Here is a 15,415-nt window from a genome sequence, read left to right on the forward strand (position 1 = left end):
GGGGGGGGGGGGGGAGTGTAGAAGACTAGAAGTTCAAGTTCCAGCTCATACAAAATATTATATATGTATTGGGTGGTTTACTTCGATTTTAGACATTATCAATTACGGATATGTTAAATCATTATCAAATTAATTCTAAATCATAATACATGACCAATAAATCAATACTATTATTTTTTTCAAATTTGGTTATTTGTTTATATACTACTTAAAAAAATTAAAGTAAAAAGTAAAAAATAGATCACATTCAGCTCCCATGTCTTACTCTTTCCACTTTCTCGATCCTATCTTTCTAATATATGTAAACCTTAAAAGAAGATTGTAATAAAGGTGTATCAGATACTAATTCCAGAATCACTATTTTATGTTCTGCCATATCTTTCTATCTTCCTTTAATCTATGTCTTCTGTTCCTTTCTCATTTAGGTAAATTCTTTTTTATTCCCTACATATATTGATGGCATAATACATATATTAGACCTTAAATTTGGCTTCAAATTTTAACTTTGACCTTCAACTTTCATGATGTACAAATAAAGAAACACGTGAGTCCTACACGGCACAATGCATGTAAGACACCACGTAGGACAAAAAATGACATTAGAATGACATGTAGGACATGTGTGTCTATTTTTTCAACTTTATACAAGTTTAAATTTCTACTGTGCATATTCAAAGTCGAAAAGCACAAATGTGATTTGAAATCAAGTTAAAAAGCATATTTATATATTATGCCTTTTTAATCCTCAATAAATATATTAAGTCACTGCTATCAATAAGGATTGTGATAAATGCTCGAATATTAAATACTTCGTCATTTTTAGAAGTTTTGGATTTGTATTCTTTTTATGTACAGAATAGCCCTTAGTAGCCTCAAATATATTTTTCATTATCCACTTAACTTTCATAGCGTCTTATAGAATATAAAACATGTTTTCATTTGTGCGTGCCAACAACTTAAATCCCTTGCTCACTTTAGTTACATTCTTAAAAAAAGGGAAATTAGTACATTAATTTAGTATTTTAGAAGTGAGGAGTTGAATTTCCTTTTTTTAACATCAAAAAATAAAAAGAAAAGTTTATCAGCTCATGATCAAAAGTTTTAGTTGTCTATCATAATTAAGTGATAAATTAAAAATAATTTATTTTTAGTAATTCGTCATAGTAGCATATAAACTCTCTCCTTTTTCAATAAAAAAATCATATATATAACATGTTTATATCAAGTTAATAAATATAATTATATACGTAATATATCTCAATTCTATTATCTCAAGGTAGAAATAATATTTACATACAATATTATTCTCTCCAAATTTCACGTGTGAGATTATCGTGAATATTTTTTCTTGTTTTTCGTTTATCTGGGCCGACTAGATAAGCACAATAAATGGAGGATACCTACTTATAAAAGTCAACTCTTGACTTTCATTCTATGAACATGCCAGATGTTTCATCAATCCTTTTTTAATAGTTTCTATCACCTTTGATTTCAACATAATTTTACTAATACATTGCTTAAGTCAAAAGATTAGTATTTGTCTAATACGCAAAGATTAAAAAGTCTAAAGATTGATTTATTTTCATGCTTTTTGTTGATATTCGATATATTTATTGAAATTCTAACTAATTTAATTTTATATTATAAATAAGATCTATATAAAAAAATATTTTTAGTAAGATTTTCTTTCATATTAAAAAAATATTATCAATCTTGACCTCGATAATTTAAAAGTTGATTAATCAATCACGCACGGAACAAGCTCAGTGAGAAGAAAACATATGAAGTACTTACAGTTAGATGGCTTATGTCAAGGGAGTTAGTTCCGAGAGAGTAATTTTTGTTTCGTCTCTTAATATTTTTGCTTCTCAAAAGTTTATTTAACTAATTTAATAATTTAAATTTTAAAATTATACCATAAGTAATGTAGATTATCATCTCAACATGTTAATTTTATAAAAATGTTAATTTAAGTTTATATAGTTGAGGACATATTTTAAATAGTTATATGAGTTTAAATATCAATTGAAACGAATTAGAAGTCCAACATTGGAACGATGAAAAATTAGTCTCCTTATATGGACTTGGACGAACCTTTTTTATATTTAAATAATGTATATTTAAAATTGGACACACTTGGTAAAGTTGTCTTTCGCTTAGTTGTAATGGGTGTCCATTTGAAATGAAGGAGTTTTGAGTTCAAATAACATATAAAACAACATTATTTTATTTTATTTTGAGAGTCACATACCATTACTTTTGAACGATCTTAATAAAATTTCTAACTTTGTCATTGATACAAACCTCATCTCTCACGAGCAAACTTTTAAAATTCAATTTTGGTCATGTGTCATATTTTATAAAAACAAATCATAATTTATTTATTTTTAAATGAAAATAGATAAATTTAAGAGATTGGTCATAAAAATTAAGCCCAAGTTATAACTAAAAAAATGTTTTTCAAATCGTGAAATGACAAGTGGAATTGAGATGCTACAGTTACAAGGCCGTTGTCGTAGCAACATGAACGCAACGTGTCAAGTAAATAGGAGTGAAGTGAGTAACAGTTATGTTTTTGTAATTGCCCTTTCAAATTTTAAAAAGATTTCCATCAGTTTTTATTTTTATTTAATTTGAAAGAAAAAAGTTGAAAAGGCAAAGAGAAAGAGCAACAATATACGTCACCCCACCGACTGATTGGGACTTTGTTTTCATCTCTATTTTTATATTTACCAATTTCTCACCAACAGCTTTTAACTGAATTCGAATAAATAATAAACTTTGAATTCATAAATTCTAGAAAAAATGCAATAATAAATTTTCTATACATCTGTAGTTTGAAGAGATACATATATATTTGTATATTTATATATTTACGATATATTTATGTATAAAATTAAGACGAGTTAACAGTTTTAAGAATATATAAGTGTATTTGTATAAATGATAAACTTGAATTCATAAATTCTAGAAAAATTGCAATAATAAATTTTCTATATATATGTAGTTTGAAGAGATACATACATATTTATATATTTATGTATATATATGTATAAAATTAAGACGAGTTAACAGTTTTAAGGATATATAAGTGTATTTGTATTTGTTTTTCTTCTTCTTATTCTAAGAATATATGTTCATACATAAATACATTGAAAATAAAGAGATATATTTATTAGCTTTGAACTTGAGGAAAGTGTTTAATTTATGATAACTTTTAAATTTAATGCTTGTATTATATACTACTATTAAATAGATATACGTTAATATAAAAAGAGTGTAAAACAATGATATACAAATGTATTTGTATGTCAATGCATGCGTGATATTTTACATTAAAACTGTGAAACTTGGATATATTTTAATATGTGATATTTCTCCTAAGTATATATAACTTGCACTCAAATATGTGATATGAAGTTACGATTTCATTTTTTCAATTTTGCATTCACATATAATTGAAAATCGTGATCTAAAAATTCCGTAAAGCATGATTTGCAATATCATTTTTTTAAAAACTTTTTTTTTTGTGAAATGTAACACTAGACTCATATGTTTATATAATTTATAAAAGAAAGAGTAATCTTTTAAATTTTTGTAAGAAATTATAATAGTCGATATGAACTATAATTTGCTAATTATAATAAAATTATATAATATTTTTGATAATTTTCATAACTTATATGAAAAGATACACAATTCAAAAAAAATTTAAAAAATTATCTACAACTTTATGTTAACTTGATTTGATATCATGATTTTATATAGCAGGTTAAAATTGTCCCTTTAATTAATAACACTCACTAGAGGTGACCAAAGCTTAAAATTATTTTTGGTTATAAGTAGTCTGTTGGCAAAGAGAAATAAATCAGTCACATCTCTTCTCTGCTCCAACACACCCTCTTTGCTCTGCTTCATTCCCAAAAAAAAATCAACAAAACTTCTGTTTTTGGTTCTGGAACTTGGCTATCCTTTTTTTTTTTTTGGTTCATAATCATATCCTTGTATTGAATTTGTAAGCAAGGGTGATGATGTTTATGGTGATCGGCAGTAGGTGCTCTCACACTTCCCACATCACTGAAATCATAATCACAAGCTTCTTTCGCCACAAGCTATAGATCTTTACTAGTTCCATATAGTATATAGTTTTAATACAAGAAAAAAATATTTATATACTAAAGGGGGTATTTATCAAGAACCCCAAATTCTTAATTACATAACGAAACGAGCGGATATGGGTGTTTCTTGAAAAGATCTCTGTTTTATAATTTAAAAAAGTTATCTGTAGAATTCGAAGCTATGATGGCTCCAGGGATTCTCTACGGTGGTTCTTCTAATTTCGATGGCGTTTTTACTCAAAAACAGAGAGATGTGTTTTCTTCATCTACTGCACCAAAAGGGCATCTTGGTTCCCTTTTTGCCCCTGCCTCTTCTGCTAATTTCTTGGGTATATCCTATTTTTCTTACACCGTTGACTTTGTATGTTTTTTATTTGGTTAATTTTGGTTCAGATAGAAATCTTATCTGTTTGTATGAATTTGTGATAATATTGAATTGAATTACTATTATGATCATTTGGTTGATTGGCCTAAGATAGTTGTTAGCACATCCATCTAGTGATGAAATTGAATTTGTATAGCATATTGTAATAGAAAAAGTTGGGTTTGATGAGCTTGAGCTAAGGGTCTTTCGGAAACAGGGTCTCTATGTACACTCTATACTCCCGAGATTTTATTTAGTGGGATTTCACTAGGGTATGTTGTTGTAAATTGTAAAAGAAAGTAAAGATACAAGAGCAACTGATGGTGTATAGAAATGATGTTTTGATAAGGAGAATACCAGAAAGTCTTAGCTAGTTTTAAATGGAACTGAATTTTGGTCAAAATTGATAACTTGGTAGTAATTTGTTCTGTGGGTGTTTTTATCTATCAGGATCCAGTTCTATGGTGAGTTTTTGCGGTGTTAATGGAGGGAAGAGATCATTCTTTGATTCGTTCGATCAGGATGACAATGAAGCTGATGAATTGGGGGAATATCTTCATCAAGCGGAGAAGAAGAGGCGACTTACTGACAACCAAGTTCAGTTTCTTGAGAAGAGTTTTGGGGAAGAGAACAAACTTGAACCAGAAAGAAAAGTTCAGCTTGCTAAAGAACTTGGTCTGCAGCCTCGGCAAATTGCAATTTGGTTTCAGAATCGTCGTGCACGATGGAAGACTAAGCAGCTCGAGAAAGATTATGATGAATTGAGGAATAGATACGACACTCTGAAATCAAATTACAATAATCTTCTCAAGGAAAAAGAAGATCTTCGAACTGAAGTAAGGACCTTGCATCATATTTGGTATTTAACTAAGTGTAATTTCATTTTCGTGAGCTTGTCGACTATGCTTATGTTTGATGGTTCAATCCTTAATTCAGGTTTTCCGTCTCACCGGTAAGCTGTTTATCAAAGAGAAAGGAAATGGGCAATTGGATTTGCGCGATGAACACAAACACTCCAATGCATTGGCAAAAGAAACCGTGGTTGATCCAATGTCCAATGTACCAGCTCTGGTTGTTAAGCACCAGCAGGAAGATTTAAGCTCTGCTAAGAGTGATGTTTTCGACTCAGAAAGCCCACGTTACACCGGTAGAATGCATCCCTCAGTCATAGATCAGGATGATTCTGCCCGCGTATTTGAAACTGATCAGTCGGATTCATCTCAGGATGACGATGAAAACTTCAGCAAGAATATGCTTTCTACTGCCAACCTAGTTGGCAAAGACGCGGATGATGATTATCCCGCGACATCATCAAATTTGAGTTACTTTGGATTTCCAGTTGAAGACCAAGGTTTTGGTTTCTGGACTTATTAAGTTAAAAAAATGTTTGTATTTGATTAGTAGTAATGCAGAATACTATTTAAGGTGTCCTAGTAATATGTCATATATTTGGAGACATTGTATAGAAAGCACATTTCTGTAATAAATAAAGTCCAATGTATGGGTCCAGAACAGTAATGAGTTCTGGTCACAAAACAGTTTGGAACTATGGCTATTGCGCTTTGCAAACCTGTTGTGTAGGCTCTAGCTGGTGCTTTATATGTTGTGAAATCTAACTTTTCTTTTGTCAATTAGCATATTATGTTTTTTTTTTCTTCTGAAATTACGTTATTGAATTGACTATTAGTGAATCACAATTCAATTATACCATGACCAATTCTATAAGGCAAAAGGTCCATATTCGCGCTCTAGCTTGTCGTCTTTTAATTTTGCTATCTATTAGAAGTTTAGCTCATTTATGTTTGGCTCATATTGACTTTGGTCACTAATGGATCGAGGTAAAGATATACCCTTGTGGTTAAGAGTTTATAAGAAGCAAGTTAAACGAGGATGCTCCATAATAAGTAGGAGTGAGCATAAATCACCGAATTACTAAATTGAAAGGTATTTGTCCTATCTAAAAATTTAATTTGCCATATCGGTAACTTTCACATTTATTATTTAATTATTAATTCTTGAATTTCAGATTGAATTTTGAAAATATCGGATCGAATATCAATGATAAGTCAGAAGGAATAAGTGCAATGAAACAAGAGTTGGGTGGATAATAGTCGTAACAGAGGATTAATCAATAGAGAAGTTGTCAAACAGTAAGTGTAGGGTCCTTAATTAAATCTTGAAGTCTCTCAAATGAAATCATTATTTTTTGGATGTTTAGCAAATTAATATACCTAGCTTTAACCTTATTTATTCAAACAAAATTGACTTATTCTTCTTTGCACAGACATTCGAAATAAGGGTAAACAATACATAAAGACGTTTTTAGGGGGGTTGAGAATCGCCCTATACCTGGTCGAAAAGTCATAAACTATTTCACCAGCAAACAACACAAACCAAGAATATTTTAATGCGACATCTAAAAACATATCTGGTAGAGGCACACGATTCGATTTTATAAATGTGCTTAATATCAACTTGAGATTATTATAAAAACTCATAAATCTCAAATTCTAAATCGGCTTGTGATTCTGTTTTTTAACTATCTAATATTTAAACATGTACATCAATCATAGAACTGTAAAAAAAATTTGATGATGCTCACTCTACAAAATTACAAGCACTTTTAAATAATCTAACCAACTATGACAAATATATTCCAAGTCATGAAGAAAAGTAAATTTTAGTATTTTGAAAGTGCGATGTTTATACTTAAATATGTGTTACATGAGTAGGATATCAACACAAGTTAAATCACGTAAACTGATTATCACTTATAAATTAAATAAATTAGTGGCTAATAAGCACTTACCGTAGGTGGTTGAGCAAAAAGGAAGAAGCTTTTATTAATTAAATAAAAATCTCATTTCTATTTTGCTTTTATCTAAGGCAGAACGGAACTCATATTAAATTAAACTCAACAATAAGTTAAACTTTTTTCCAAAATAAATTAGTCAAAAGTACTTAAAAGATTAATATCCATAATCGTCTTTCTATTTTGCACCCCAGAACATCAGAAAAAAATATTTAAGTTGCTGATATCAAAGGTAACGCGTGTAAGAACAAGACATCGATGTCCTTGTCACCAACAGGTCTTATCGCGATGAATGAAATCTCTCCATTCTTTATCGAAGACTTTGAATCAAATTGTGAAAATGAAAAAAAAAAACTATAATTTGTTTCTTTACTAGATTATGGAAAAATTACCTAAATATTTAAAGATCTTCCCTCTAATGATACATGTGAAATTAGGTCTTACGCTTAACTCACAGCCCAAAAGTTAGCTGAAAGGGAGAAGGATCGTCTAAGCCTTATAAGGAGTTCACTCATCTTATTAAGCACCGATGTGAGACTTTTGTCATTGTTTAACAATAGATCACTCTCCTCTCGCTGATACATCATATCTCCCTCTTGGATACATCCCTCTCCTATGTATTTGGATGGTCTATCCCCTCTCTCGTACATTCATCTCATATGTATTCCGATATCCTATCCCCCTCTATGATACATGATCACTCCCCTCTTGAATACATTCATCACATATGTATTTGAAAGTCTGTTGGTGTATCCAAAAGTTCAGTAATGTATCTTGAATCTATAAATCATAAGAAACTTTTATATTCTAAAAAATAATAAGGAAATAATATAACTTCTAAAAGTGTGATTTATGTAAATTATTATACGAAGATAATTAATGGGGTAGATCTTAATTAATTTAATTAGTTGGCTACTAGTTACACTATACTCTAAAAAGAAAATATAAAAAAAAGGGAGACGTTGTTGTCAAGAAGGTCGTAATTAAAACCGTGCTTAGCACTAAACCACTACATCAATCAAATATCATGACAACCCCACCAAGCAAAGAAACTCCAATATATACTAATGTGGGTCCTCCTTTAATTTGTATTTATGCCTTTTATGTGGCAATTGTCATTAACCTAAAAGATTATGCTAATACGTGTACGGTCCAAAAGTTCATTGGCCCCATGCCCCAAAATTTCTTCTCTTTACTTTTGATGCTGAAATTTCCAATTTAAAAATATCGAGGAAATAATTAATTTTTTTTGTCCTTTTACTTAAAATAAAATAATTTTTTAAAACTCTGTATAAACAAAGGTTTGTTATAAAAATAATAATAATAAGAGACTGGTGTGAACATTTTAATTTTTTATATAGAATTTCTGAACTTCTCCATTACGAAACTCCCACTTAGAAATTGCTTTGAACAATAATAATGGTTTAGAGATTCTTTTAACTTTCCATTATAAATCAGCAATCAATTTATATATTATTAAATGTATAATAAAAGATGAAATAACTAAAATATAAATAATTAAATTTCGTATAAGTAGTTCATATATTGTTGATATTTGTATAGCTTTAATTAGCAATCAAACGATTCCTTATTTATGATGTGTGCACTTAAATTATGATATTAAATAAATTTTACTATTGAAATAAAAAGCAAACTGCTAATTAGCCCGTCTATCTTTGAGCTAAGGTCATGCATAAAGACGCAAAGCTTTCAACTTTTTTTAAAATTATAAATGTTGATTTGAGTTCTCTTTTGTTAGTTATATTTTTTTAAAAAATAAACCTTTATTATTATTAATTATAAGTAATGGCTCTTGATTCACATGCATTCGACACACTAGTCTATAAAGGCCAAAAAGCAAATTTAAACTTTTTATTTATTTATTTTGGTGTAACATCTCTTTCCACCTGGCTTCTCCTGGCCACCATGGGCTGAACTACGTGAGATCGATAGAAATTGAATTTCGTTTAGTAAAAAATTACGTTATATATATATATAATATTTTTTTACGTACGTAATAGATTTTGATCAATTCTTTTGTTACTTTGTGATTTTTCAAATTTTAAATTTTCATATTGAAAATTTGAGATCCATTACGATAAAAATACAAAAGGTCACCTCTAACTTAAACTTTGTGGGAATCTTGCTAAAGTTGTAATCCTAAAAAGTTTAATGATTAGCTTAAAGGCAACTTTATGCATTTTCCCTCTATAGTAACTAGTATATGATTTTCCGTCTTGACAAACAATATTGGTAAAATCTTCAAGTAATAAGTAATAATATTATGATGATCACAAATTAGTGATACTTTTCTGATAACATTTAATATATAGTACAATAATATGATGCTGATAATTTCCAGAATGATATATGTTATTCACAAATACAATTTCTGGGTTGAATGAGAATGATATGATCTTATTCACAAATATAAACCGAAATGCATCCACTTGACTTTGTACATCAGAATTTGACATTCTCTTTTAGGTAACACACAATCTCTTGCTGCAATAATTGCAAAAAAATGAGATCATTAATTAACAGTCTAATAAAGGGAAAACAAAAATGTACTAATCACAAGTGTTTATATAACACACAAATGTTTAACTCACAAGTTTCAAAAATGTTATACATCGTCAAGACTACAAATTTAAAAAGAACTGTTTGTTTCTTTCTTATTCTTAAATAAAAATTCGATATAATGACAAACAAATATAACGGTAATTAGAGGAAACAAAACTTACTATTAAACAGAGAAGAATGCATCCAGCAGCTCCAGGGAACAGAGCATACCAATAGTTGAGCTGATGCAACTTAGCTCCATCAATGAATAACAGCGGCAAACTTGCAGCTACAACACAATACTTAAATTTAGCACAACTAACTTCAAATATACGGAGTTACTCTATATTTTACAATAAGATATTTTTAAAAATGAGAGATAATTATCGAACTAATAATTTACCAGGAGGATGAACAGAGCGAGTATAAATCATGAAAGCCATTGCAGCAGAAAGGGCGGTGCTTCGAGCTAGCCAACCTGGGCCCAATATTGTGAATGCCAAAACACCAATGGCTGCACAACCGATTTGTGCCATAAACATATTGTATTTCTGCACATTCACATCACATAATTCCAAAGTTAATTAGAACGATCATTCAACTAATAGTCACTCAATTTTGTTAGGTAACAGAAAAGTCACCCAACTATTATCATTTCACGTACACAGTATTTCTCTTTTCAGAAGACTTAATCTGGATTCATTTGTTTAGTCATGACTTATGAACTTGCTTATTGAAATTCTTATGTTTAAATTGATAGTTGAGTGAATTTTAAGTATAAAAATAAAGTTGAATGACTTTCTGAGAAAAAAGAGTTTATAAGTGACCTATTATTTCTATACAGATAGTATAACTTTTAAAAGATGTACAATTGACTAGCCATTAAAAAAACTAATTATCAAATAACACTAATGTTACTGTTATTATATTAGCATGATTACTCATAACAGATAAGCCTATCGAATGGCCTCCCCTAACTCTCTATAATTTTCCTTAATATTTTCAAAATTATATTGTATGCATTTTGTACATTAATTATTTTAATATGTAAAATGTTCCCTTCTACTAATGCTCTCATTCTCCCCGGAGTAATATGATTAAGAATCACTTGTTTTTGTTTTTTTTTACAGGATTAAGGTGCACTAAAGGATCGTTTAATTAGGAAGTAAGTTATGAAAAGAATAAATAATGTAAGATTATAGTGTAAAATTTAATTATGGAGGTGTTGTAATTTTTTACTGATTAATTATGCATGTATTAATGTAACAATGATTATCCTTATCTCTTGTACAATGGATAGGATAAAATATGTGTTAGTTTAATTTTTCAAAAAAGGATTGTTAATACAATAGGTCATTTTGGTCATATTAATTGCCTTGATTCATGAATTAGTATAATCTGCGTATTTTTATTTTACTTTTTATCTCAGTTAAAAAATACACAGCTCAACAATTCACTTAATATGAATTAGAGGGAGTACTATTTATATTATCAACAAAAATGACAACCAAGTAGAGTATAAGTAATGCTGAATTTTATGCAACTCTAAAAAAAATGTAACAAAACATTTTAGTATTCATCATTCATTTTTACTTTCATTATACTAAAATACACTCACTTTTACTTGTCACTTTTAACATATCAATAAAAAAATATATGTTTTCATGTTTTTATCCTTAACACTAATTACTTATTCTCCAAAACCTTTTGCCAAAATCCAAAACTAAACATCAATACTTTAACATGAATATTAAGTTAAGATATTCATGTTAATCACTATTTTTTAAGAGATCTGCAAAGTACAAAGTGAATGAGTGAATATCACTTATGATGAATTTTTATGCAGATATTATCACTCCTAATAATTCTTGAAGCCAGACCAACACCAAGGGGTCGTTTGGTACAAATGCAAATTATTGGGGAGTTAGATATTTATTATATTCGATAATCAGAAATTAGCAAGGCAGGAATTATTATTATTGTATGTATAGATTGTAATGCAATGATTATTAGTTGATGTTTGGTTTGAACATTAAAGGAATTAATTTTGTAGATATTGAGGGTGATTTTGCTTTTCAGTTGATCTGATATTGTTAATATCATATTTTATCCCATATAATAAAATAAAATACTGCATAACTTCTCATATAACTTACATATATGTTAATTTATCAGGAAATCAAAGTAACACCAAATAATGTATAAAATAATTAATGTGTAATTTAATGTTAAATATTATACCTAAAATGACTAATTCTTCCTAAAAGCCAACCAATCCAATCCTAGGTAATCATGTCCATGATCTAACTTTTATCGACAAAATGATGCAATTGAGTGTTGATAAGCGAACCAATATAAGTTGTAGTGCACTGGTGAAAGTATTTCAATAGAAGTCTCGAATTAGAACATTGAGCATGGAAAAAATCTTGTTGGGTGCGCTACTCACGAATGAGCTCTGCACATCGCGATCCAAATTTAATAGAGAGATCTAATATGGACTCGAGTCCCGCTTAGAAAAAAGAGAAAGTATTGATAAGCACAATTAAGGCTTTCAATTGGTTGAGAGACAAAGTTATACGTAAGCACAATTAAGGCTTTTAATTGGTTGAGAGACAAAGTTTTACTCTATATCAAGGAGCCAATTAAGTTACATGTTCACTTAATGACAAATTTCTTTTAATAGAGAAGAAGCAGAGCTAAAAGCAATTATTTTCTTTCTTCTTTTGGCATATCAGAACAAACAGAGCTAATTAAGCAATCAGCAACGTGTATTATAATTTTGTACATACAAGTAGTAATATTTATAAACCAGAAAATGCACAAGCCACGAGAAAGGCACTAAAGGATCCTAGACAGACTGAGCCAAAGCTTTTTTAAAATGGAAGATCCAATCAAGACTTGTAAGAGAAAAATTAAAAATTTTAAAAGGTACATACCTACTTGATACTGGTAACCAAATTAAGAACTTTTGTACTGTTTACTTATCTTTTAATGCTTTCTTGTTTTGGGAAGATGACAACAAGATTAGAAACAATACAGTTAGCATCCACAACTAGTGGTTTCTGTATGAATCCAAAGATTGTACATGTTCCAAGTGGTTCTTTCCCACAAGACTTCTAGTTTCTATATTCTCAAAGGCAAAGCATCCCGTGTTAGCAGGTTTAGGAAAGGGTAATATCCTAAAGTGTGATATAAACAGTCTATTATAATATAAGCATTAGTGGCTCCAAGACTCACTAACGAAAAGTTATTGTTTTCTAATTGATTTCCCATTGAAAAATATTTAGTGACTATTTCCACAAATATTTTTGATTGGATCACTAAGAAAAGAAAATAAATTAAACTAGTATTTTCATAAGAAAAAGCTAGAAACTTTTTATTGTTTCAGTGAGCATCTATTTCTCATAACGAGTTCTTTCAGTAAGCTGGTTCATTGTAAAATAAGTGCGAAAATCATGTTTATAACACAAATTTTCTATTTACTCGCAGTGGAAAAAAACTCTGATTCTAACTCCTCTTCAGGTAGTTGACTTAGTTGAAAGCTGAAATTGTTTGGTGGTAATTAATTATGAAAACAATATGGTTTCTCATTTTAGTATTGGGTGTTGACTTTTGTATAACTAGTTTCGAACTCATCAGTTCAATTATTACTCCATTCATTTCAAATTTGATACAAGTTGACTTAATTTAAAACTGATTGTTTAGTACTAGTAACTATAATTACAAGTTATAACGTTATTTTTGGGTGTTGAATTTAGTAAGTATTACTTTATCCCCACCAAAACTTGGTCACATGAAAAAATAACTTTCATATTTTCTATCTCCAGTCAATTCATAGAATTAAACTAAAAACAATTAAAGTTACGGTTGGCAATTAGATATAAACTAATGTATATGACCATATTTATCACATGTGGAGCATATATATGCATATAAAATAATATGCAGCAGCTGTAAATCGTCCAGCTAAAACAACCAGTACCCTTCTCCGTTCACCCTACCCACAAAAACAAAATAAAAAACGATATAGCACTAGGCGAGATAAAACTTTTAGCAAAGGAATATGCTCTCTGTGTCCTATTTTCGGTAGTTTTCGTGTTTCGAGATTCAAAATATAAATAATTTTAATAGAAGTAAATCAAATGAAAAAATAAATAATAAGAAATATGAAAGTTTACCCTAGCACCGGGAGAAGCAGGAGTAGCAAACAGTACAGCAGAAACAGCTCCTAGTGGAGCTATAGTCATAGATATCCCTTTAGCTGCCAATATTTGGTCTATTTTTCCTAGCATTGCCATTGCCGCAAATGCCCCTATTTTACAGTAAGTAAATAAATGGTTAATTTTGTCCACATATCTAAATAGGTTTGTAAGTGAGAGAACCCTACCTGCAGAAGGCCAAATAATGTCACTTAGTGGAGGAGCTTTCGAAGACTTTTCTGGCATCCAACTATCCCATACTCCTGCCGATGCTCTAATGGCCAAACGACATGAATTCTTTCTTTTAGTTACTGTCCTGTTTGCTAATATTCTTTCGTTCAAACCCAATCTCCCAAGTCCTATGATTCTGTTTTCATTTGAACAATTCAGTACAGAAAATGTGTGTGAAGACGAAAAGGACGTCGGTGGAAGCAAAATGCAATGATTACAACGGAGATGAAGCTGCGCATTCATTTTTTTTTCTCGATTTCTACGCAAAATAGAGCAGTGACATATGAACAACCATGAACAAGACAGAATGTACAATTTTGTGAATTTTAATTTTAGATTTGGGTGAATTAGGGCGGTTCAAGTTTAGAACAAAGATACCAATTTGGGTTGGAAGTTGGAAATTGGGATGGGACGAGACTCTTCAATATATTGAAAGGGCATATCAACCCTCTTGTAAGTAGTGGTGGGGGTATCCAGCTCGGCTAATTTTGTCCAATTGTCTTTTTTATTATTATTAGACCCCTCCAAGAGTGTGGTTTTAAGGGCCAATTCAATTAGTACCCTAGTATATTATTTTCCTAACGACATCTTAGGTTTTACAAATAAAAAAACATTTTAAATTTGATATTATTTTAGCCAAACATTTATCGAAAGCAGTATTTATATTCTATCCTCTTTAGACTCTATTTAGTAGTGTAATTTATTCAATTTGTTATTGTTGTTGATGTTAAAAGTAATACGCTTTCTTCAATGTTAAAATTTTATAAATAGTTTTTTTAATATGCTTGTCAATTTTCAAAATCAAAATAGATATATCATTATATTCTTTTCTATTTTATTTTTATAATTAATTTTTAAAAAAAGTGTGAGAATAAATTAGTTTGAATCTTTTTACTTAGTTTTATATTTTACTTATGATTTCTCATAAAGCGAGTAAAGGAAAAGGGGAGAATTAAATATGAAAGTTTTACATCTAAATTAAGAAGAACCAGAATTAACAAAAATTAGGTATGACAAAAAAGTACACTGTAAACACATTAAAAATAATGATCGTTTTAAAATTGTCAGTGACCATAAAAAATGATTTATAATTGTTTAAAAGTATCTGGGGAGTAAACGACGTTGGAGT

General features: G+C 29.4%; 2 protein-coding genes across 2 annotated transcripts; one reads left to right on the top strand and one right to left on the bottom strand.

Annotated features, from left to right (window-relative positions):
* Window positions 1-3,856: 3,856 nt before the first annotated feature.
* Window positions 3,857-6,116, top strand: LOC107014814 (homeobox-leucine zipper protein HAT5-like). Its single transcript, XM_015214909.2, has 3 exons — window positions 3,857-4,447; window positions 4,933-5,318; window positions 5,419-6,116. The coding sequence occupies exons 1-3, from the start codon at window positions 4,300-4,302 to the stop codon at window positions 5,854-5,856; spliced, it is 972 nt and encodes a 323-aa protein (XP_015070395.1). The 5' UTR covers window positions 3,857-4,299; the 3' UTR covers window positions 5,857-6,116.
* Window positions 6,117-9,582: 3,466 nt separating this feature from the next.
* On the bottom strand, window positions 9,583-14,717 carry LOC107015446. The gene is made up of 5 exons (XM_015215711.2): window positions 14,244-14,717; window positions 14,035-14,168; window positions 10,260-10,407; window positions 10,039-10,145; window positions 9,583-9,799 (listed from the first exon to the last, which is right to left on the bottom strand). Exons 1-5 carry the CDS (start codon window positions 14,527-14,529, stop codon window positions 9,758-9,760), a joined length of 717 nt encoding a protein of 238 aa, XP_015071197.1. The 5' UTR covers window positions 14,530-14,717; the 3' UTR covers window positions 9,583-9,757.
* Between the last annotated feature and the right edge of the window lie 698 nt (window positions 14,718-15,415).

Source organism: Solanum pennellii, chromosome 3 (assembly GCF_001406875.1).
Source record: "Solanum pennellii chromosome 3, SPENNV200".
Lineage (NCBI taxonomy): Eukaryota > Viridiplantae > Streptophyta > Magnoliopsida > Solanales > Solanaceae > Solanum > Solanum pennellii.